Below are 24,935 nucleotides of genomic sequence, written 5' to 3' on the forward strand. Positions count from 1 at the left end.
AGATATATTAGATAAGGAAATGCTATTAATTAGAATATTAATTAATTGAAAATAATTAATTTCAATGGCATTCCTTGTAAATAAGTTTCAATTTGAGGATTTATTTCATAAAATAGCTGCAAAAATGTATATGTAGATTCAAATACTATCGATTAAAATTTAAATGTATATATTACACCCGTCTATTTAGGCGGGCCTTATTATAATCTTGATATTATTTTTACACGTGTCATGATTAAGTGAGTTACTAACTATTAACGATATATCAATTATAATGATATATAATATATATATATATATATATATATATATATATATATATATATTTTTTTTTTTATTTTTGGTAATTTAACTCTATAAAACAACATTATAGTGAAAAAACAAGTTAAACAAATTATTCATTCAAATATCTATAAAGCATCTGCTCATACTTACAAATCCAAAAATAAAAAGTAATACTAACTTATCTAAAACCAAAATTGTTTTCTATTATCAAGTTAAAGCATATACTCATGTTATATTTTATTTTAATCCCATAATAATTAATCTCATATTTTTCCTTATTATTACTCCTTTATTAAACATATTCATACTATTATTCAAATTAGATATACTAAAATATAATTAATTGCATATATATATATATATATATATATATATAGTTGTAAGAATTTATAAATAAGCTATGAATAAGAAGAGTAGACGTAAATTTACCTTAATGTATTTCTTCGATTCTTTCACTAATCTCTTATGCATTTTCAACTTTGGAACATGTAAAAAATGATGTGTATTCATCCACATAAATAGAAAAATACAAGAGAGATTTGCAAAACTGCCCTTATTCTAATAACTTTTTGTAAAAATGCCCTTTTCTGAAGGCCATTTTTAAAACTACCCCTTCTAATATGGCAAATGACTGTCTTACCCTTACTGAATGATTAGGTTTCACATTCGTTTCACAATCAAATTCGTTTTGGCACAAACTTCTTCGTTTTGGCCAACGAATTTTTCTCTCCGATTTCACTCAAAATCGCCGACGAATTTCCTCTCCGATTTCACTCAAAATCGCCAACGAATTTTCTCTCCGAGAAACCCCAAAATCGCCGACGAATTTCCTCTCCGATAAACCTGTTCTTCGCTGATTGATTCAGATCATTTCTCTACGACGCAAACAATCCCCAGAGATATCGATAGATCCGACGGTAACCGTTTTTATAATCGATTTTATAGTCGATTTTATAGTCGATTTTATAGTAGATCTGACGATGTTTCATAACATGTTTTGCAGATGGATTCAGAGAGTGAAATCCTTACATTGCCTGAACAGATCTACAGAGAAGGTGATGAATCTATTGCACTGGGAACCGTTCAACAATACTCGGATTGGAATTTAGTTAGTAAAGTAGAGGAAGCTTTAGGCGAGTGTTTATTTCAGAAGATTAGAAGTTCGTTTCTTGGTCCTGTAGTTGAATTGGGACCAAAAATGAAGGCTAAGAAGGGAATCAGATTTTCTGGGAAAATCTTTCACTATCTCATGCAGCAGAGAGTGAAAACAAAAGGATCAACTCTTTGGTTTAGAGTTGATTCTCAACCTATCCATTTCTCCTTGAGAGAGTTCTATCTCACAACAGGTAATAAAGTTTTACAATCATTTTTAAAGCTTAATTAACTGTCGTAGAATAATTTACAAGGCATTTGCATAACTGTTTGCGTAGCTTACAATTGTTTTTAAAACATAAGTAAGTGTCATAGATAATTTACAAGGGATTTTAAAAGCTTTTAAAACGGGTTTACTTTATTAACAATCGTTTAAGAAGCATAAGTTAGTGGCAGATAATGATTTACAAGGGATCCTGTAAAAGAACCATACTTTTGGGCTAGTAAAGGATCCTATACTCTTGGTGATCTCGAAGATCGATTGTTTTTAAAACCTAAGGAAGGTGAACCTGCTGTTGAAGATGAAGAAAAGTTGTGTCTTGCTGCAGTAGTGTTGACTGAAGGAATTCTTTTGACACCATATGGAAAAGAGAAGATACCTTTGCCAAGATTGCAGCATGCTTCCGATTTTGAGATGTACACAGCCCAACCGTGGGGTAAAGAAGCATTCAGTGTTCTATCAAATTCAATTCTGAGAATGGACGAGAAAACTTGGGCAAAAGAGAAATATGATTTGAGAGGATTTGGACTCGCGCTAACAATATGGGTGTTGAGCGCAGTTCCAGCATTTGGTGCAACATATGGAGTTAAAGATAAGGAATTCCAATCTGAATCTCCATTGATATTGAAGTGGAAAAGCACTACTACTCCAGAGTTTTTCAAGGTCGTAAACCTTGTAAATGATGTTTCTGAGGTAAGCTTTTGTCTATTTACAGAATTCTTAAAATGGTTTTTAGATTTGAAGTTCTGCTTTCTCAAGATTTGTAATGTTATTGTATCTTCGCAGATGGAGGTGAATACAATTATTGGAAACTCAGAAGAATTCAAGTCTTTAGTTCCTGATTTCCACACAGACGAAACAGAATTCCAACATATTTTGGGACTTGTTAATATGGGCTGCAGATTGAAGAAAACTGAATGGAATACAAGATGCGTTGATGTTTGTGCTGCCCTTGAAGAAGTAGGTCAAAACAAAATCAATAACAAAATATCTGATAGCGAGAAGCTTGACAGGATTTTGACAATCTTTGAAGATCTTAACATGAGAGTCGAGCTGATTGAGAGGATTTTGGACATTAGAATGGAGGAAAAGAATAATCAGAGATCTGAGGAAGATGAAGAAAGAAAACAAGAAGATGAAGGACTAGAAAGACGACTAGAGGTAATTGTAAATGTTTCTTTAAAAGCTATTTGAAAGGAAAGATTTTACAATGTATTTTAAAGGTTAAATACGTAGTAAGCCTTTACAATGTACTCTTTTTTTTCGCAGGCTGAAGAAGGAGGACTAGAAAGAAAAGTAGAGGTAATTGAAAATCTTTACAAGCTATTTTAAAGGTCTACTAATTATATTAATGATTGACTTATTGTTTTTATTTTGTTGCAGAATGACAATGAATCATTTGAAGATTCAATCCGAGAGCCAAACACACAGTATGGGAGCTATCCGGGTGATGATGAAAACGCCCAACGTGATGTTGGTGTTGAAGTAGCTGAAGAATCATCAAAAGTACAGTAATCTTATATCTCTAAAAGTCTTACAAAAATGATTAGTATCCTTTTTATAATTTTACATTTTGTTATCTTTTCAAGGATAAGTCTCCTACTCCACGATCCTCTACACCAAATTTCAATATTTTGTCTGAAGAAAGTCTGGATGTTCAAAAGGATAAGAAGAGAGTTAGGAGAGGAAGAAATGAGGTTAGCATTTAAAAAAATTTGTATTATCTAACCAAGTGTTTATAATATTTTTTTCAAATCTTTAAAAGTTTATCTTTCATGCAACTTCAGAACAAGAGAGTTAAACCAAGTGTTCATGCTGAGGATAATCTTAAAACAAGAAAACAGGTTAGTATTTGCAACAGTACTGTTTTTAAAATTTGTCAATTGTCTTGTTATGATATTTACAAGGGATTTTAAAAGTACTTTTAATTGGTGTTTTTTACTATTCTAGGTGCCGAGAAAGAGGCAGAAACAAGTTGATAGTGCTGATGTTGATGTTCCAACAAGGAAAGAGGTTAGTATCTAATTTATTATGATTTTGAAAATTTTGTTTATAAGGTATTTTAAACATCTGTTTTTTTTATTCTTTTTGATAGGCACAAAATAAGAAAAGGAAAATTATTGGCAATGATGGTGATAACGCTGATAATGATGGCGACAATGATGATTTTCAGCCCGCTCCGCAAAGAAAGAGTAAGCGGGGTACGGTTCCTTCCATTCATACTCAAGCACCTTTCACAACTGAGAAGAAGAAGCATCCAATTTTGCATCCATTTGCGAAAGTTGATGCCACAAGACTTGAGAAATTGGCCTGAATGGAAGAAGTCAAGGAAAAACAAGTGAGTTTTATTAGTAAGATAGTGAGTTTTTTTTAATAATGGAAGAAGCATCATTGTTGACTGTTTTGTTGTTGTAGGCCACTATCAATCGCGGAAAATATTGTAGATACAAAGTGGTTTACAAAGGGATTTTAAAAAGGGTTACATGGTTTATAAACAATTTTAAAAGATTAGAAAGTGGTAAAGAATGATTTACAAGGTATTTTAAAAAGGATTTACATGACTTGCAATCGTTTTTAACGGATTAGAAAGTGGTAAGGATTGATTTACAAGGGATTTTAAAAGCTATTAAAAGGGTTTAATTGATTAACAATCGTTTTAGAAGCAGAACTTAGTGACATAGAATGATTTACAAGGGATTTTAAAAGCTTTTAAAAGTGTTTAATTTGATTTACAATCGTTAAAAAGCATAAGTATGTGGCGTAGAATGATTTACAAGGTATTTTAAAAAGGGTTTGCATTTTTTACAATCGTTTTTAAAGGGGTTTTCTAATATGATAATTTTTATTTTTGTTGTGTTTAGCATGTTGATGCAGCTTTGGAGTTGATGAAAACGAGGAAGGAAAGCAATCCAGAATTATTCAAAAACAAATCAGTTGTATTTGTTGGATCGTCTTTCTTAAATGTGATTGATGAGTCATACATGGAGTTTTTGGATAACAAAGAGGGATTTCAGTTTCAGTCTGAAGAAATCAGTAAGCTGATAATAGAGGAAGAAACCAAGTGCATATTGGCTCCTTTCTGTATCAAAGGAAAATGCTGGGATTTACAAGGGATTTTAAAAGTTTTGAAAAGTGGTTAACATGGTTTACAAATCGTTTTAAAGCATAAGTAAGTAGCATAGAATAATTTACAAAGGATTTTAAGAGCTTTGAAAAGTGGTTAACATGGTTTACAAATCGTTTTAAAGCGTAAGTAAGTAGCATAGAATAATTTACAAGGGATTTTAAAAGCTTTGAAAAGTGGTTAACATGGTTTACAAATCGTTTTAAAGCGTAAGTGACATAAATCTATCACGAAAGCATATGTAAAAGAGGTAAACACTAAATCATAACCAAAATCTATTACGAAATAGTATAACAAATTCACATAAGCAAATCTATCACGAAACAGTATAACGAATTCAAAAGGTATTAACAAATTTACAAGGATTTTAGAAACAAATTCAATCATCAAATCTCAAACAAAATTCAAATTCGAAGCTGAAGCAAATGTCAAACTGTCGATTGAATCAGGATTCAAATAACGAATTCACATAATCAACAACAAAAATCGAATAAACCAATTCGAAATCGAAGATTTAAGCTAACATTATAAAATCAAACCTGGGAAACGCAAGAGATTCGACGGCTACACACAGCTCTACTTACGACGGCGAAGATGGGTTTTCACGGCGAGTAAACTCACTATTTCCGACGGCATGGGATTCAACGGCATTCACAATTTCCGATGGAGGAAGAAGAGAGAGAGTGGAGAAATGAATTAGGTCTGTGGGTAGCTCATTAAGGGTAATTTGGGGAGAAAAGTATTAGAAAGAGTAGAAATGAAAATAGGAAAAAAGGGTAGAGTTGCAAAAGGGCATTGAGAAAAGGGCATTAGAGTGAATTATTCAAAATACAAAACATGTCATTCAATTATTTACTTTTATTTTTTTGGTAATAAAAAAGAAAATGTTCATTTTTAATAGAGATTATTGAATGTGGTGGGACCACAAAAAAAAAAGCATCAATAATTCTAAAATAAGAAGAATTACTTTTTCTTTAAAATTTTAAAAAGAATTTAAGAAATTATACAAGCAATAGTGTTTTTATTTACTAAATGGAAACACAAAAATTTGAAAATAGTAGTTAACTTATCAGAATAATTTTTTGAATACTTGATAAGAATATAATTATAGTTATACTTATGGTTTATTCTAAGAAGTTTAATGCATATATTTATAAGTGAAAACACCAAATATTTGAGGAAAATGACTAATAAGAATAAATGTCTGATACTTGATAAGAATAGTATTATATTTTTATGTTCTATTTATTAAGTTTAACACATTTCAAATTAGTTTAATATGAGGTAAGATTAACTTATGAGACTACGTCATATAGTAAAACTATATTATAAACAATATTTGTTTTCCAAAATAATTTTTAGTTTTTTTTAATATTAAGCATACTTTGTTATTGTTATTTATTTGAGGTTAATCTTTCACATATATTTATTGATTGATACTTCTTCATGATCTGAATGGTTACCAAAGAAATGTGTTCATGCCTCTGAACCAAGTGAAGGTGTTACATATTCTGAAATATGGAGAAATTGATGACGAGTTTAAACGGTTTAAGGATAATTTGTTTTGGGAAAAAAGTGTGGCGGAAATTGTGTTTTATGGAGTTTGATTGCAAACGAAAAGACTAAGAAAGGACGGAGTTGTCGAGTAAGGATTGGCCGAAATCAGTTATGTACCTGGGAATCATCCAATATAAAATAGAAAAATAAAACGTGATCTAAGTAGGCTTAGCTAAATAGTGCACGTATGGTAAATGAGGACTCTTGTCAGCTTTGAACGACCGAGTAAGGAGTGAAAGGCCTTTGAAAACCAGAGAAAAGCAGGGGAGTACTCTATATTGTGCGTTCTATTATTGCGTCTTATTTCCGAGGGAGTAGTCGTATTAAGTCATGTGGCAATACCCACCAAACAAGACTCTTTGATTTTTAGGAGCGGAACCTCTATCCAGGGGATAATTATTTATTGATCTTTCATGAAGTTTAAGTTTCATCAAGTTGAGATCATAGTATTACTATATCAAAATTGTTATCACTTAAGATGAAGTATGTAGAATTAAAATCGAGTTTATTATGATGAAATATATAGTTAAATTGTATCGCAAAATTGAATATGTAAGATATAATTTTTTTCTTCTGAATAATAAATGAAGTATACAATAAGTGTGTTTGTTACTAATTATAATTAAAAAATCATCAATAAGATTGAGTTTGTAAAATTAAAATGTGTAATAAAATATAAGGATTTAGAATAGTTAGAGTTTTTCTAAATTTTACATAGTTAGAGTTTAATTGAAAAATATATTTGATTTTTTAAAAAAATTTCAGACCCAAAACTGTTTCAAAATGACTCCTAGTCAAAGATGATTATTTATTGAGTATTTGAAGTAAATATCTATTTAATGTTTTAATAAGTATGTTGAAATATTTAATAATTTTAAATATTTAATAATTTTAAAATTGCATAAATACAAATGAAATATTATGTAAAATATTTGTTTTTTGTTATAGAAATATTTGATACGCATTCACCATTCAACAAATCATTTAAACTCTCATATCTGCTAGATCCACACTTGTTCTACATGATCCGCTTTATCTGCTTTATCCGCTTGATCTGCATTTTCCATTAAAGTTAATAAGTAAATTTGTTATGGTCTAGGTGTGGAGGATCGATAAAACTTTATAATATTAATAGATATAAATAATGAAATTGATAGAGAAGCTTTTACATTTTTTATTTAATTATCATATTTAAACAAGCAGTTGACAAGTTTAACACATTTTCTTCTTTTTGTTTTTTCTAAATAACCTTTTTAACTAGTTTCTTTTTTAGTTGTAAATTAACGATATAACCCATTAAATATTATAAACAAAATTTGGTATAAAAAGTTTGATTATGTTATTTTCTTAAATATATTAATTTTTTGGTCAACTTTTTGCATATATAATTATACAATAATTTTTTTGCCATAAACAAAAATCTTAGTTACATAATACACTCTCTGTTAATTTTATACTAGATAAAGATGGACGACTTCATAACAAAAATAAAATTTAATAAAAATAATAATTAATAACGTTGTAAGTAAAATTATCTTTCAAAAGTAAAAAAAAATGTCGAAAAAATCGTGAACTTGCAAATTTGGTACGAAAAAAGCATGAACTTTCAAAATGCCATAAAAATCCTAAACTTTACTTTGACATTTTGAAAAATGACCAACTTTCGTTGAACATGCCGTTTTGGGCATGATGTTAATTTTCCGTTAACGGAACAATAGCAGAGTTGACTTTTTGTTAATAGTCTTCATAAAACCAAACGACGTCATTTTGAATTCACTAAAAAAAGAAAGAAAACTGAGCACTTTAGGGATCGAACCCGTGACCAGATGATGAATTTATTGAACTTGCAACCATTGAGCTACAACATGATTTTCATTATGATAGCAAAGAGAAATTTATATATACAATTACCTAAAATAACAAAACTAAAAAAATATTTATGTGTATATACAATATATACATAAAAATATATTTATTACGTATAAATATACACAAAAGAATCTTTATTACAAATATACGCATAAAAATATTTATTGCTTATATATTCTTTTATGTCTATGTAATTAACTTTTTTAAATAATAATTTAAGATTTATATATGTATATATATATATATATCAATATATACACAATAAATATTTTTGTATATATCTTTCATGAAGATTTTTGGGTGTATATTTATATGTAACAAAGATTTTTTTTTGTTTATATTGTATATACACAAAAAGATTTTTAACTTTTGTTATTTCGGGTAACTTGTATATATAAATTATTGTTTGCTATTACAACATAATCATGTCGTGTCTCAATGGTTGCAAGTCTGTTATATCCTTTAATTGGTCACGTGTTCGATCCCAAAAGTGCTCAGTTTTCTTTTTTTTTAGTGAATTTAAAACGACGTCGTTTGGTTCAACGAAGCCTGTTAACGGAAAGTGAACTCTGTTATCGTTCTGTTAACGGAAAATTAACGTCATGCCCGAAATGGCCTAGTCAACGAAAGTTGGTCATTTATCAAAAAGTCAAAGCAAAGTTTAGGATTTTTATGGTATTTTGAAAGTTTATGCCTTTTTCATCCCAAATTTGAAAGTTCAAACTTTTTTCGACATTTTTCCCATTTATTTTTACTGTTGTATTGTTTCTTTTACCACTAAAATTATTGATTAAAAATTATTTGAATGGAAAATATACAACATTGATTAAATCCCTTTAGATATAAAGATGATTGATCAATGTTGAATAAAAACCATTAAAACATCTTTACCAAAAAAAAAAAAACCCATTAAAACATGACACATGATAAAATCTTTGTTTGATAACTATTGTTGATAATATTAATTATGTTATAAACATATAATCATCAGTGATTATCCATCTAGTTTTTGATTTTATTTATATAAGACTTAGCCATTAAGAGTCTTCCTCCCCAAGCTCAAAACTTCCTCACCAAGTCTTTTGTTCGTATATATATGGTTGTTCGTTGTTAGTCATATGATATAAGAAGAAGAGCAATAATTCTCTCGCTCTCTACATTATTCTCTCGTCCACTTTTCTTTGTTATTAAAATAATATTATTTATTTTTGCGTTATATTTTCGACACGTCATCAGCGCGATCGTCTCTCCAGGTGATTGTCTAATCGACCGATTATATATTTATTCAAGCATTTTTTGAGGTAACATTTAAATTATATTAAATTTATTTTTATTCATTCATATAAAATTATATATGTTATTTTCAGAGTATGAGATTATGTCTCCTCCTTAATTGAATAATTGCTATACCTATTTAAAATACAATAAATGGCTTAATAATTGAATGATTATTATTTATATAAACAATCATGTCAAATCTGGCTAAGTTCGATGTCGTTGCCCTTGATGTATCTGACAAGAATTATATGATATGGGCATCTGATGTTAAGATGCATCTAAGATCAAATGAGCTTCTTAAAACCATAGATGTATCTGAAACGATATCAGATGAGAGCAAAGCTAAAGCCATGATATTTCTACATCACCATCTCCACGACCATTTAAAAAATGAATACATTACAAGAGAAGATAATGTGGATCTACGGCAATCACTTAAAGATCGTTTCGATCATCAAAAATATGTGATTTTGCCAAAAGCCAAACATGAATGGCTAAATCTTCGGTTTTTGGATTACAAAAGTATTGGTGGTTACAATTCCGCCATGTTCGGAATCACCTCCATGATGATATTATGTGGTGACAAAGTGAGAAATTATGATATGATTGAAAAAACGCTCTCCACTTTTCATCCTGGAAATGTAATCCTTCAACAACAATATCGGGCCAAAGGATATACTCGTTATTCCGATTTGATGCAAGTCCTTTTGGATACTGAGCAAAATAATGAGCTCGTGATGGTGAATCATTTATCTCGTTCACCTGGATTAGCTCTACTCTTATAAGTGAATGTTGCTTCATCCGGTGATGATAATTAACAAGGACCCAGATGTTGTTGAGGTCGTGGTCGTGGCCGAAGAAAATGAAGAAGTTTCCATCCCAATGATTGCAACACGAAAGAAACTAACAAAAACATTCAAGTGAATGATGTTGGCCTAGTTAAGAAAAGGCATGTTGAAGACACTTGCCACAAATGCGGTATGAAAGGACACTGGTACCAGAAGTGTCGTATACCAAAACATTTAGCCGATCTGTATCAAGCTTCGCAAAAGGAGAAAGAAAGACATGTTGAAACTAATCTCATATGTGATGAGTCAGGACCTTCTTTTAAAGGCCAAGATGATGATACTCATTTTGATATGGCAGATTTTCTTGATTGATCATGACAACGAGAAAATTAATGTAATATATTATAACTATATGTATAATTATGACAAGTATTATAGATGTTTTTGTTTTCTGGGATAATGTTTTTATTTTATTATATTATGACATATGAATAATCTATGTCAAAGTATTAATGATTAAATATTTTATCTTAGAAAAATGTCAAAATACGAGACTGAGGATAAAGATATATGTCTGGCGGACATTGCTTCTACGCACACTATCTTTAAAAATAAAAAGTATTTCTCCTCTCTAGAAAAAAAGACTCCGCTAGAAGCATGAGTACTATATATAGTCATGCAAAGATAATATTAGGTTTTGGCGAACCCAATTTTACAATGCTAAGGAGAACTCATTTTAAAGTAAATGATGCATTATATTCCCCCAAGTCTCATAGTGATAAGTTTCAAAGATATCCAAATTAATGGATATCATATAGAGACTATGAATAAAGATGGCATAAAATCCGAGAGGCAATATATATTAGAAAATTTGCCAATGCTATCCTCCAGATTATATTGCATAAAAATAAATATAATCGCATTAAATGTCACAGTAAACTTCAGTGACAATTACTCGAATGAGTTTACTAGTACATTTAAAATATGACATGAAAGACTTGGACATCGTGGTTCAGTAATGATGCAAAAAAATGTACAAAATTCTAATGGTCATCCATTGAAAAACCAGAAAATATTTAAATCTGGTGAGTTTTCATGTAAAGCATGTTCTCAAGAAAAAATCATAATAAGGTCATCGCCAACTAAAATTGGGAATGAAAGACCTGAATTCTTGTCGAGAATTCATGATGATATATATGGGCCAATCCATCCACCCTGCAGGCTGTTTCGATATTTTATGGTATTAATTAACGCATCTAGTAGATTGTTACATGTATGTCTTTTGACTACACGAAACATGGTTTTCGCAAGATTCATTGTCCAAATAATCAGGTTAAAGATACAATTTCTTGATTATGCCATAAAGAAAGCCAGACTTGATATTGTTGGGAAATTTACTTCGCAAGCCTTTAACGATTATTGTGTATCGATGGGAATCGATATAGAGCGTCCGGTCCCTCATGTTCATACACAAAATGACATGGCCGAATTATTAATTAAACGGTTGCAACTTATTGCTACACCGTTAACATTGAGAACAAAACTCTCGATTTCTATATGAGGTCATATGCTATATTACATGCTGCAGCTTTATTCATACTACTAGATTATAACCCGCGGTACACCGCGGGGCTATTGTTTTTCAGTGAAATTAAATATTATTTTGTTATTTTTGTTTTAATAATACTTTAATTTAAAAAATATATAATTCAAATCAATTTAAAAGTTTTCTTTCAAATGGTTATCTAATTTTTATAAAGTTCATATGATATAATATTATAAACCCGTCCTACCATCTTATCCCGTTCGGTAAAACAAAACATTTTTTTTAATAATACACTTATTAAAAAACTTATAATTCAAATCAATTTAAAGTTCTTAATAATAATTATTTAATTGTTTAAGATTTTACATATTATAAATATTATAAACGTGTTTCCGTTAAATATTCTAAATGTTTAATAATTATAAATAACTATAATTTTTATCTTTTAATAAAATATAATATTAATAATGTCTTAAATTTTCTTTTTTTGAAGTAATTAGAATTTATGAAAATATATTAGATAAGAAAATGCTAGTAATTAGAAATATTAGTTTATTAATAATAATTAATGTTAATGGTATTTCTTGTAAATAAATTTCAACTCTAAGATTTATTTCACAAATTACTGCAAAAATATATATGTAGATTAAAAAAAATTACCCGAAAACCCCATTTATTCAACACAAATCGAACCAAACCAAAAGTTTTAGGTAACCGAATCCAAATTAAAAGAATACCGATCCCTCAGCCGTAAAAACCCGAAACTGAACCACAAAACAAAAATCTCGGTTCGGGTCAAATTCGCAGGCCTTATTAGTAGCCGAAGTTGTGATTCGTTTGAACATATGCCGCGGATAATATCCAGAACCAGAAGTTTACTTATCACACTTTTTCTCTGTTTCTTCTTCTTCATAATGCGAACCCTAATTCCCTTCTTCAAATCTTAATCCACACACTACCTCCACTGGATCCGACATTGACAATGACGTCATCACTACCTGTTCGAGCTCCTTCCTGGGTCTCTTCCCGGAGAATTTTCGAAGAGAGACTCCAAGACCTTCCCAAATGCGCTAATCTAAACCAAGTGAAACAGCTTCACGCTCAGATAATCCGACGAAACCTTCATGAAGATCTACACATAGCACCGAAGCTAATCTCTGCTCTTTCTCTCTGTCGTCAAACGAATTTAGCTGTTAGGGTTTTTAATCAGGTTCAAGAACCAAATGTTCATCTTTGCAATTCTCTGATTAGAGCTCATGCCCAGAACTCTCAGCCTTATCAAGCTTTCTTCGTTTTCTCAGAGATGCAAAGATTTGGTCTTTTTGCTGATAATTTCACTTACCCGTTTCTTCTTAAAGCTTGTTCTGGTCAATCATGGTTACCTGTGGTGAAGATGATGCATAATCATATAGAAAAATTGGGGCTTTCTTCTGATATTTATGTACCCAATGCTCTCATTGATTGTTATTCTAGATGTGGTGGTTTGGGTGTTAGAGATGCTATGAAGTTGTTTGAGAAGATGAGTGAAAGAGATACTGTGTCTTGGAATTCGATGCTTGGTGGGTTAGTGAAAGCTGGGGAATTGAGAGATGCACGGAGACTGTTCGATGAAATGCCTCAGAGGGATTTGATTAGTTGGAATACTATGTTGGATGGTTATGCTAGGTGTAGAGAGATGAGTAAAGCGTTTGAGTTGTTTGAGAAGATGCCTGAGAGAAATACTGTGTCTTGGTCGACGATGGTTATGGGTTATAGTAAAGCTGGGGATATGGAAATGGCTAGAGTTATGTTTGATAAAATGCCATTGCCTGCTAAAAATGTTGTCACTTGGACGATAATTATTGCTGGGTATGCGGAGAAGGGGCTTTTGAAGGAGGCTGATAGATTAGTTGACCAAATGGTGGCTTCAGGATTGAAATTTGATGCTGCGGCTGTGATTAGTATCTTGGCTGCTTGTACTGAGTCTGGTTTGCTCAGTTTAGGAATGAGGATTCACTCCATACTGAAAAGGTCTAATCTCGGTTCGAATGCTTATGTGTTGAATGCACTACTTGATATGTATGCAAAATGTGGTAACCTAAAGAAAGCGTTTGATGTGTTTAACGATATACCCAAGAAGGATCTCGTGTCTTGGAACACTATGCTTCATGGTCTTGGCGTTCATGGCCACGGAAAGGAAGCAATCGAGCTTTTTTCGAGAATGAGAAGGGAAGGGATTCGGCCTGATAAAGTCACGTTTATTGCTGTTTTGTGTTCCTGTAATCACGCGGGTCTCATTGATGAAGGAATAGATTACTTCTACTCAATGGAGAAAGTATATGATCTTGTTCCACAAGTTGAACACTATGGTTGTCTTGTTGACCTATTAGGTCGAGTAGGGCGGTTAAAGGAAGCGATAAAGGTTGTCCAAACAATGCCAATGGAGCCCAATGTTGTTATTTGGGGTGCTCTTCTTGGAGCGTGCAGGATGCATAACGAGGTGGATATTGCTAAGGAAGTTCTGGATAATCTGGTTAAATTAGACCCTTGTGATCCTGGAAACTATTCGCTTCTGTCAAATATTTATGCAGCAGCAGAGGATTGGGAAGGAGTTGCTGACATAAGATCAAAGATGAAGAGTATGGGAGTAGAGAAACCATCTGGAGCTAGTTCGGTTGAATTGGAGGATGGGATACATGAATTTACAGTGTTCGACAAATCACACCCAAAATCTGATCAAATATATCAGATGCTTGGTAGTTTAATTGAACCTCCAGATCCTGGTGAGCTGGTTGCTGTTCGATAAACTGCTTAGTTTATGTCCAGATCATTAGGTATTATATCGATTATAGGCTGTGAGCATCAGCACTGTGGCCTAGGCCAAAAATTTGTAGTTCATTTTCCAAAGGAACACAAAGATGGTTTTATCCTTGTAACGAGTTCGAGTACTGTATATAGAGCATAATTTATAAATCTTGAGATCAATTTGATTTTGCAATACTAACTCCCGTCTCCAGACATGGGGTTTCTGGTTCTTAATCCAATAACAGGTTCTGTGACCAACCTTGAAGATGACAGTAACAAGAGAAGACTAGGCAGGACCAAAGACATTCAAACTCCCACATAACCTCATTGTGAGTAATATTGTGACTTCGTGAAAATTCCACTGATGATGTATTGTCGGTGATGTATTATCATTGGACGTCAGTGTGATGACGTATTGCTGGTGATGTTACCTTTGGATGAACCAACTAGTTATTTAGAATGATGTTTAGATGGTCAAATTAGAACAAAACTCGTGGGGTTTATTTTATTACAAGAATCAATGTCTTAATGATGTTGAGTTGATCTCTTAAGTTTCCTTTTTGTAGTGATATTCCCATTGAAATAGTAATAAAATAATGGAGAAAAGAGGACCACCAATAGTGCTTCCTTGATTTGTTCCATCCACAATAGATGACTTTGATCATACCAAAAAAAAAGTCTAAACCCGTTATAATGGTCATTCACTTGTTCTTAAGACCCTTTTATGAATGATCCAAATTTTACTGATTCACGTAAGAAAAAAAAGAGAGATAGAGGATTAGAGATTATGGGGATGAAGTTTATCTAGTTGGTGGATGTAGTAATTATACGTGCTTTTTTTCCACAGGAGTGGGTAAGTAACTGCAGAGGCAAACCTTGAGTGGCCACTAGGGTTACACATCATCAAAAAAAAGGTGATAAAAGATTTGTCTCTTATCCAAAATCCAAAGGCATATGGAAATGTTTATCTTTAAATACATCAACACCTTAAAGGTTACGGTATATCCATTGCCCATTCCTCTGACTAGGACGACCCCTTTAGAACTTAATACATTCAGCCTGTGGTTCACAGTTCTCCACTCTCTTATATTTAGATGTTATTTTTCTGTTCTACCTTCTCTTCATAGGAACTAAAGTGAATTGAGTCAGAGAAAAAGAGAAAGAGAGAAGGTAACATGGATGCTTGTTTTCTTACCTCAAGATCAATCTCTGGTGTTAAAGAGCTTGTCCCGTTCATCAAAGCGAGAATCTTTACTTGCCCCAAGAGAAATTCTGGCCAATTTGTTACCAGGAAGGTTGCTTCTCCGATCTCTGTAAATTGTAAGTAAGATCTCTTTCATGGTCATTTTGATCTATAAGAATGGCCTGAGTATCGCAATAACATGTCTTGGTTTGGGAATTTGCCTGTCTTGAGTGAAATTATTGTAGCTGATGAGAGCATTTTGGTTTGAGTAGGTTCTCTTTCGGATTCATGGAAGCCACTGGAAGATGATGCTGATCTCTTCAAGGATTGTGTCAACAATTCTACATCAGATGCTGATTGGAGGGAGTTCAGGGCAAGGCTTGTTGCAGGGGAACAAGCTGCAACGTCCGAGAAGGATCAGCCCTCGTGGTCTAACCCGGACATGGTGGTGGACTATCAGCCATCATCGTCCTCACTGATCACAATTGGAAGCAAATGGGCACACAAGATCCATGAGCCAGAGACAGGCTGCCTCCTAATCGCCACAGAGAAGCTAGACGGTGTCCACATCTTCGAAAAGACGGTGATCCTCCTCCTCTCTGTTGGACCCTCAGGTCCTATAGGAGTCATCCTAAACCGTCCATCTCTGATGTCTATTAAGGAGACCAAGTCAACGATATTAGACATGGCAGGAACGTTTTCAGACAAAAGACTCTTCTTTGGTGGACCTTTGGAAGAAGGGTTGTTCTTGGTGAGTCCAAGGAGTGGTGGAGACAACGAGGTTGGTAAGAGCGGAGTATTCAGACAAGTGATGAAAGGATTGTACTATGGAACGAGAGAGAGTGTAGGATTGGCTGCAGAGATGGTGAAGAGGAATTTGGTTGGAAGAAGTGAGCTTAGATTCTTTGATGGGTATTGTGGTTGGGAAAAAGAGCAGTTAAAAGCAGAGATCTTGGGAGGGTATTGGACTGTTGCTGCTTGTAGCTCCACTGTTGTTGAGCTTGGTTCAGCTGTCCAAAGTCATGGTCTTTGGGATGAGGTTCTTGGGCTTATTGGGCCTCAAACGGGCTCTGTTATCTAAACCTTGTTTTTGTACTGCATTTCACTAATGGTTTATGGTATGACTATGTGTATGGTTTATCAATGTACTGTATGTATTAAACATCCATCACTAATTTATATTTGTTTGTTTCTCGTTTAATAGCCTAAAAATAATTACAAGGAGATTAAGAAAAACATATGAACCTTAATAATTACTCCATCTTCTAAACTGTAATGTATAATGATAGTCACAATGCCATTGGTTGTCAAAACAAAAAAATGGTTTTATCATGTTCAAACGAAGCATATACAACTTTGGTACTTGATACTTGCCTTGTACTTGCGAGTCTTCAAATTTTGTGACTCTTTACCCGGCTTGTCTATTACGGGTATTTGTTTTTTCAAGGCGAGTACTGTGCAAGTAACGAGTCCATCAACTTTAGAAGATGGATTATATTGGTTACTAAGAAAATCTCAAAAAGTCAAAATCTAACAAATATTTCGTGTTGTATGAGGTTGCGTGCAACTTCAATTGGATTTCTTAGTTAAAAAATAGAGTCATCAATATAGATTCAGACGGCTGAATAGTCTTATAAATATCTTTTATTTTTGTCTAAGTAAATTTGAAAACACTGCCTATTTTTTTGTGCACCAAATACGTCATTACGGAGTTGAGCGATTACAATGAGAGAAACACAATCGGACATTATTCAAAGTGCATATCAGCTAAATCATAAGAAAAGAAGCTAAAACAACAAGAGTATATATATAGAATTGAGAAACTAAAAGAAAAAGTAAACTATTAAACTCAAGGTTTATATAAACTCAAGAGCCTAACATACAACACAATGATCGAAAGTACTTATAAATTCAATTTTTATTCAAGAAATAAAATGAAAGTGTCAAGAGAGTCTATGCCCTCATTTTTTAGTTGTTTCTCACGTGGTCATGAGCTTAACGACGCTAAAACCACCATCAACCACCAGATTCTGACCGCTAATATAAACCGAATCATCAGAAGCCAAAAACAAAGCTGCTTCTGCGATGTGGCGAGCTTTAAGCACCACACCTTTGAGATTCCCTAGGGCTTCACCATATTCTTCAAGCATCTTCACCGCTTCCTCATTGTAGGCGCTAGTCATCCCCGTGGCAACCCCATACGGTGCAACACCGTTGACTCTAATACCGTACTGCCCCAGTCCAGCACACGCTGATCGGATCAGCCCGAGAAGCGCGTGCTTAGAAGCCGTGTAACTATGAGGTCCCGGACCACCTATCTCTGCCGCAATACTCGTCGTACATACAATGGAGCCACGAGTACCACTAGCCACCATCGAACGTGCCGCGTGTTTGATAAACGCAGCCGCACCGCGAACGTTAACCGCCATCGTTCGATCAAACGCCTCAAGATCCAAATCAAGAACGCTTCCAAACGCTTCCAAGACCCCGGCGTTACTAAACAGAACGTCAAGCTTTCCGTGTTTTTCAACGGTGAACTTAACGGCGTTCTCGACATCCGTCTCGTCGGTTACATTACAACGGTAAAAACTTGCTTTGTCTAGCCCTATCGAAACGGCGAGGTTTTGGCCAAGCTCTTCTTGTATGTCCACGATGACCACTTTAGCTCCATGGTCCGTGAACAACCTAACCGCTTCAGCTCCAATCCCACTAGCTCCGCCTGTTATAATTGCGATCTTGCCATCCAATCTTCGGTATATATATTAGACAAGTAAGTATATTATTAATCAACGTATGAATGAATGCAAAATGAAGTTGTAAGAGTTTATAGCAAAAAATAAAACTAAAAAAAATGAAGTCGTACGAGTTTATAGCAAAAAATAAAACTAAAAAAAATGAAGTCGTACGAGTTTATAGCAAAACATAAAACTATAAAAATGAAGTTGTAAGAGTTTATAGCAAAAAATAAGACTAAAAAAACGAAGTTGTACGAGTTCATAGCCAAACAAAAAATGAAGTTGTAAGAGATGAAACACTTGCCTAAGTCCCGACATTGTTTTGTTGTATTTCCACTTTTGAAAAGACCACCAAAAATTGAATGTATCCTTCTTGAGGGATTGCAAAGGATATATAATGTTAAATATAACCAAGAGTTTTGGCATTTACCATTTAAATATAATTCAACGTTCCTCACGCTCTTAATAATTAAACTCCATATCCTTGTCCAGCAAACCTTATATATTGTTGTCACTTGTCAGCATCTATAATATATAGTTTTACTATAAAACAAGAGCCCACAAATATGATCGTATAAATGCATAAATAGTTTAAGTAGAAGTTTCACATGGGTTTAACGATGCTATATAGTCAAGTCAACATATTATGTCCGCTATTGACGGGATATGCGAGTGGCCATGATCTGCTTCTTCCTTATTGGTTACAAAATTACATAATTTTATCGATCATTTTACTAGCTACATTTGGTTACTCTATTTAAAAGAAATCAAAATTTTTCTTTTTTGGTTAAAAAAGAAAGAATTATATCAAAAGTTTCTCAAATTTCAATACTTTCATGTCGAAAACAAATTCAACAAAACTTGGCACGATTTGTACTGATACGTTCTTGTCAACATCTACAATATCTTTTGTGCGTGCCTTCCACGGCTCCAGCTAAGCTTACGTGTTTGAAGAATAATAATTGGGTTGATAGTCATTGACCCTAATTATGAGAATCAAACTGTTACCAATTGTCGAGGTCACTGTCACGGTAGTTGTCACGACGCTATATGTATGATATGGGTTTTAATTATCCCTATGAAATATTCTCTCGAATAAAAGATCGAATGTAATATTTAGGAATCAAAAAAGATCGAATGTAATATTTAGGAATCAAATTTTACATAGTTCATACAACAAATTATTGGCTTTCGAATAAAACTAAACAAAAATTTCCAATATTAAAATTACAATAATAAAGTAATTAAATTGGTTCTGTGGAAGAAGGCGCTAGACTTAAGGAAATTCTTTCAGTAAATCAGAGTTGCAAATAAAACAACAGATAGGTTTTAATTAAGGACCATATAAAGGTATACGTTAATACAGTAAAACCTCTATAAATTAATAATGTTGGGACCGAAAAAATTTATTAATTTAGAGAGGTATTAATTTATCGATAAATTAATAATTATTAATTTATAAAGAGATTTTATAAATTTTGTATTTTTTTTACAAAACTTTGATATAAAAGTAGTTTTTCTTTATAATTAATCATTTTTTCTAAAACTAATTACAAGGAAAAAACAATTATTAAGTTTCAAAAATAATAAAAAGTTTTTTCGACGTAATAAAAATATTAGAATTAAACTCTACAAATAATTAATAGAAATTGAAGAAAAAATAATACTAGAATCATATTTCAATAAATATTTTACATATAATATTAATATATATATATATATGTATATATTGGTAAATTTACATAATTATTAATTTATAATATTGATGGGACCATATATTTATATAAGATTTTCGAAAAAGTTATTATCTTATTAATTTATCGATTTGTATCAATTTTTACACTGGTCCCAACTCGGGACCGGAAGAATTTATTAATTTATAGAGGTTATTAATTTATCGAGTATTAATTTATGGAGGTTATACTGTACTTAGATATATAAGGGTTTTAAATGTAATTATTTTACTAATACCCTAATTACTTCATCGCTTCTGTATATATATGTGTAGTTTCACACTCTATCAAATATAAGAAATATTCAGCCTCTATATGGTATCAGAGCAACATTTCTAAAAACCTAAAACAAATTGACGATAGGTGGAGAGGCTCATATTTATATATACTACTTAAGATCCTATTCAACTTCCGATGTGAGACAATATCTCTAATACGCCCCTTCGAGATGATGGTTCTTCTAGCCATTGATCTCGATATGTTCGGGCATGGATCAGCGGGCCTAATATTGAGCCTGACCGATGTGGATTAGGTTGAGTATGTGCGGATCGGGCTCTGATATCATATTAGATTGTTGGCTTCCAACCTAAAATCAATTGGCGATAGGTGGAGATGCCCATATCTTATATATACCACTTAAGATCCTATTCAACTTCCGATGTGCAACAATATACCTAATAGACCATACACTTAAATTGTAAAATTAATCAATTTTCGTTGCAGAAATAATTTATGCCTAAACTAGAATTCCAAATTTCTTTGAAAATTTAATAGATTAGCTAGACAAGCATTAACAATCAAGTTTGATTGTTCAAAAAATTCCTAAACCATATCTCTTTGCGATTAGTTATTTTTCTTACCTAAGATTATTTGAAGAATCAATTACACTCTCGTATCAACTAATTATCATATAGGCAATATTCTGGATGATCAATCTAGAACAAATAATTAAATCAAATCTTGGTGAAGATAACAGGTTGTTCAGTTTAACCATTCATTCAAAACCTTGGAAAATTCATAAACCTAACAAGTAGATTACTCAGACATAATCAATGAAACACGAATCAGAATCTGAATAAATTGCATCAAGAGATTCAAAGATAGAGTAAAGGAGTTAAGGATCTTCTGTGATAAAGTCTCATTCATCTCTCCAAGTTTTGTACAAAATCTTTCTCCAAAATAATGCATAGCTCTAAACAATAACCATAAAAATCCTAAATATAGTCTAAAATACTTCCGGAGACTTTTTAATGCAAATAGTAGATTTATTGGGACAAATATACAACTCTTCAAGACTTGTTATAACACGTGGGAGACTTGTGTTCGCAATGCGTGTCGAACGACACCACAAGGGTGTCGATAGAAAAAATCACCTCTGATACGTCCAGAGGTGCTCTTCATAGCTACAATGCTCCAAATACTCGAAAGTCCGCCAATAGCGTACCTGAACCTACAAAGACTCGAAAAGATACAAAAGAGAGAAAAGATTCTACAAACAAATGCTTATATCACGGTTAAAAACCATGATATATTAACTCCTCTAGACTTACCTTTTGCTTGCCCTCAAGCAAAACAAAAATTTAATCCCTGAAAGAAGTTTTAAAACGCAGAAACTCCCATCCTATCTAAGACATTTCATTGATCATTCAAATCAGAATCTATATGCTTAACAGACTGCATCAAGGTGTACCACCATGCATATGTCTGCATATATTCACAACATCCCAAACTCAAACCAAATCCCACAACTTTATCCATTAGCCCTCATCATTGAGTCTCATCAATGAAGTTAATGTTCAAAAACCTTCTATACTCATTTCCATACGTATACCATGGCAATTCAACTATTCTGCATCACATTTTGGTACTCTTTTTCTCTCCTAAACTTATTCGTTTTCAAATCATTTTTTTTATTCTACATAGGTTTACTTAGAGAATTTTGATATGGGTCAAATTGCCAAAAGACCCTTTCTCAAATAAGAAATTGTTGTAGCACTTTAGAGTCAAATTTTACAATAGATTTATATGTTGTTTGAATTAAGGTAAAACAGAAAAGTTGTAAAATAAGACAAAAAAAACAATTTAAATTGAAGTAAATTCAGATGGATGAAGCGTTAGGCTTCAGGAAGTGCTGAGAATATATCATAATTACAGATTTAGCAATATTGTTAGGAATTATAAGGAACCGTTCTAGAACTCTTATTAAAAAAAACTATAATCAAGTCTGTATGGACTATCTATGTCTAATAATTAGAATTCCAATTATCGTCTCTAAATTCCTAATATCAAACAAGCATTAACGTTTAGGTTCAATATGTTTAACAAAAAGTATCTAAACCACTATTGTATGAGAATAGCTACTTATGCCACATAAGATGTTCAAATAATAAGTGCACCTTTATGTCAAATTTATTATTCTAAGATCATCTTCTAGTTAGCTACTCTAGAATAAGCGTTAAGAACAATCAAACGTTACTAAAGAGAATGTCAAGCTTTCCAATGGTGAACTTAACGGCATTCTTAACATCCGTCTCCTCGGTTACATCATAACGGTAAAGAATTGCTCTGTCTAGCCCTATCGAAACAGCGAGGTTTTGACCAATCTCTTCTTGTATGTCAACGATGACCACTTTAGCTCCATGGTCCGTGAACAACTTAGCCGCTTCAGCTCCAATCCCACAAGCTCTGCCTGTTATAATTACGATCGTGCCATCCAATCTTCTATATATATATATTAGACAAGTAAATTAAAAAAAAAAAAAAATGAATCAACGTATGAAGTTGTGAGAGATGAAAAACTTCCCTTAGCCCCGACATTGTTTTGTTGTATTCTTACTTTTACATGTACATCACTATTATTTGAATGTATCCTTTTTTTAGGGATTTCAACGGATATATAATGTTGAAGATAACCAAGAATTGTGCATTTAACATTTAATTTACTTCAACGCGCGTTTCTAATGCTCTTACTAATTAAATCCATCAAATTAACATTGTTGTCGTTTTCTTAATTGAATATATATAATCAAATGCAATATCTCAACTAATTGCTTTGATATCTAGCCTAAGGATGTACAAATCTAGACTTTTAATTATAGAGTATAATTACCTCCAACAAAACTTTATATATCGTCCAAAAATAAAATAAAAGAGAAGATTGCTCTATATTTATAAATAACTCAAAAAAACCTAAAATAGGGAAATTCAACCAAATCCCCAAAAGCTTTAATCCAATATTTTATCTCTTAGTTGACAATGTTGTTTGATTAAAACGTATATACATAAATATAAAAACATAATATTGATACTTAAACAAAAACTTATCACTATACTATTAAAATTTAGATGACTTGGAACAGATCCGAATGCGATATGATGTGTTGAATTTGCATAATTGAAATGATACATGCAATATGCATTATAATTTAATAATCGTGCGATTCGACACAATGACTCATAATCTATTTCATCACATTTATAATTTGAACTCGTTATCCTCGCTAACGTATACCTATTATTATAATATGAAAAAAGGGGTCATCTGTTATCTAATCTAATCATATATATGAAAGAAGCCTAACTCTCTCCCACAACATGACACCTCAACACTCCAGCAGTTGATACATCAGCATATATTTTCATGTATTTACAAAAAGATCATTAAAAGTAATTAAACATAATTTGCTCCAACTTTTACATAATAAATCAATTAATGACATTTCAGTTTTACCTCTTTCGTCTCCTTCCAAATTCCAATTCATCCCCTTCGTTTTCTTTCTCGGAATCTTACTCGCCAATCTTTCCAACTTCACATTTTGATATCTATTTAACTCAAATCTGTAATATTTTTTAAAAATTCACCTCCATCATCCTACTTCGCCTACATGTAATTCCAGTGGTTGTGGGCCTTAGTGGTCTCGATTCATATAGCTCTTCTGTGCTATTGAATGCGTACAGTCGACGATTATCGGCCAGCCACTAATTAACTGATTTGGTGGGAGTTCTGTTGTTGGTTGCTTAAACGGGTTTTCCTTTTTTTGTGGGTGCGAGCAAAGCCAAATTTGCAGTCTGGGTTTATTCTTTCACCATGAACACATATATTGTTGTTGGCTTTTTCCGATAATAAAAATTATTTTTTTGAATCCAGTCTACAAATGTGTGGCAAAGCTCCTTCATCTTTTATCTCATGTGTGTGTTTACTAGATTCTGACCCGCATATATATGCGGGATTTCATATTTTAAGAAATGACTGGAATACATTTTTAGTGAAAGATATTGTAGTGTATAAATTATAATGTGCATAGAAAAGTGTATAATGTTATTTATGATACAATAGCTAAATGTTTTAATTAATTTATATTATTTATAATCCTACTATATTATTTGGGAAGTACATTTTAAATGTAACTTTAATTTTTGTAAGTAATTACATAGATATGCCATTAGAAATAAAATTTTAAAGAGTAAATTAATTTATCTCTTTAAAGATTAAAAAGTCAAATACTAATTTAATTAATTAAATTTAACTAAAAATCGAAATACATTATTATTTTCCAAAAATAATAACCAATCAAAATCAACATATAAGATTTGATATCTAAATTTTAATTAATTAAATTAGTATTTAATTAAAAAAACGAAATACGTTATTAATTTCCAAAAAAGTAATCAATTAAAATCA

General features: G+C 32.1%; 3 protein-coding genes and 4 pseudogenes across 10 annotated transcripts; 5 read left to right on the forward strand and 2 right to left on the reverse strand.

The window, feature by feature from the left end:
• Window positions 1-1,288: 1,288 nt before the first annotated feature.
• On the forward strand, window positions 1,289-3,971 carry AT3G29210 (annotated as a pseudogene; the record flags this gene model as incomplete). The annotated part of the gene is made up of 9 exons: window positions 1,289-1,631; window positions 1,887-2,350; window positions 2,444-2,818; window positions 2,927-2,959; window positions 3,041-3,163; window positions 3,247-3,354; window positions 3,445-3,501; window positions 3,608-3,670; window positions 3,753-3,971.
• Window positions 3,972-9,676: 5,705 nt separating this feature from the next.
• AT3G29220 lies at window positions 9,677-10,270 on the forward strand (annotated as a pseudogene; the record flags this gene model as incomplete). Its single annotated transcript has 1 exon — window positions 9,677-10,270.
• A 553-nt stretch (window positions 10,271-10,823) lies between these two features.
• On the forward strand, window positions 10,824-12,001 carry AT3G29225 (annotated as a pseudogene; the record flags this gene model as incomplete). The annotated part of the gene is made up of 1 exon: window positions 10,824-12,001.
• A 567-nt stretch (window positions 12,002-12,568) lies between these two features.
• On the forward strand, window positions 12,569-15,194 carry AT3G29230 (Tetratricopeptide repeat (TPR)-like superfamily protein). Its single transcript, NM_113847.2, has one exon. The coding sequence runs from the start codon at window positions 12,802-12,804 to the stop codon at window positions 14,602-14,604; it is 1,803 nt and encodes a 600-aa protein (NP_189568.1). The 5' UTR covers window positions 12,569-12,801; the 3' UTR covers window positions 14,605-15,194.
• A 67-nt stretch (window positions 15,195-15,261) lies between these two features.
• AT3G29240 (PPR containing protein (DUF179)) lies at window positions 15,262-17,043 on the forward strand. 2 transcript variants are annotated; one of them, NM_113848.2, is made up of 3 exons: window positions 15,490-15,602; window positions 15,731-15,923; window positions 16,059-16,985. In NM_113848.2, the coding sequence occupies exons 2-3, from the start codon at window positions 15,779-15,781 to the stop codon at window positions 16,865-16,867; spliced, it is 954 nt and encodes a 317-aa protein (NP_566847.1). In that variant the 5' UTR covers window positions 15,490-15,602; window positions 15,731-15,778; the 3' UTR covers window positions 16,868-16,985. The 2 variants fall into 2 exon arrangements, with proteins under 2 accessions (NP_850648.1, NP_566847.1); NM_180317.3 differs by having other exon boundaries at window positions 15,262-15,923; window positions 16,059-17,043.
• Window positions 17,044-17,387: 344 nt separating this feature from the next.
• SDR4 (NAD(P)-binding Rossmann-fold superfamily protein) lies at window positions 17,388-19,170 on the reverse strand. 3 transcript variants are annotated; one of them, NM_001339015.1, is made up of 2 exons: window positions 18,826-19,170; window positions 17,388-18,534 (listed from the first exon to the last, which is right to left on the reverse strand). In NM_001339015.1, exons 1-2 carry the CDS (start codon window positions 18,945-18,947, stop codon window positions 17,766-17,768), a joined length of 891 nt encoding a protein of 296 aa, NP_001326150.1. In that variant the 5' UTR covers window positions 18,948-19,170; the 3' UTR covers window positions 17,388-17,765. The 3 variants fall into 3 exon arrangements, with proteins under 3 accessions (NP_001326150.1, NP_189570.3, NP_001118737.1); NM_113849.3 differs by having other exon boundaries at window positions 17,658-18,534; window positions 18,820-18,992; NM_001125265.2 differs by having other exon boundaries at window positions 17,659-18,534; window positions 18,826-18,896.
• Window positions 19,171-22,525: 3,355 nt separating this feature from the next.
• AT3G29252 lies at window positions 22,526-22,990 on the reverse strand (annotated as a pseudogene). The gene has a single exon.
• Between the last annotated feature and the right edge of the window lie 1,945 nt (window positions 22,991-24,935).

The sequence above is a fragment of the Arabidopsis thaliana genome, chromosome 3, assembly GCF_000001735.4.
Source record: "Arabidopsis thaliana chromosome 3, partial sequence".
In the NCBI taxonomy this organism is placed as follows: domain Eukaryota; kingdom Viridiplantae; phylum Streptophyta; class Magnoliopsida; order Brassicales; family Brassicaceae; genus Arabidopsis; species Arabidopsis thaliana.

Coding starts and splice junctions, on each gene's coding strand:
- AT3G29240 (NM_180317.3), top strand. CDS start 15,779: ATGGATGCTTGTTTTCTTACCTCAAGATCAATCTCTGGTGTTAAAGAG. Junction 15,924..16,058: donor TTCTCCGATCTCTGTAAATT/GTAAGTAAGATC, acceptor TGGTTTGAGTAG/GTTCTCTTTCGGATTCATGG.
- SDR4 (NM_113849.3), bottom strand. CDS start 18,947: ATGCCAAAACTCTTGGTTATATTTAACATTATATATCCTTTGCAATCC. Junction 18,535..18,819: donor ATGTCGGGACTTAGGCAAGT/GTTTCATCTCTT, acceptor TATATACCGAAG/ATTGGATGGCAAGATCGCAA.
- AT3G29230 (NM_113847.2), top strand. CDS start 12,802: ATGACGTCATCACTACCTGTTCGAGCTCCTTCCTGGGTCTCTTCCCGG.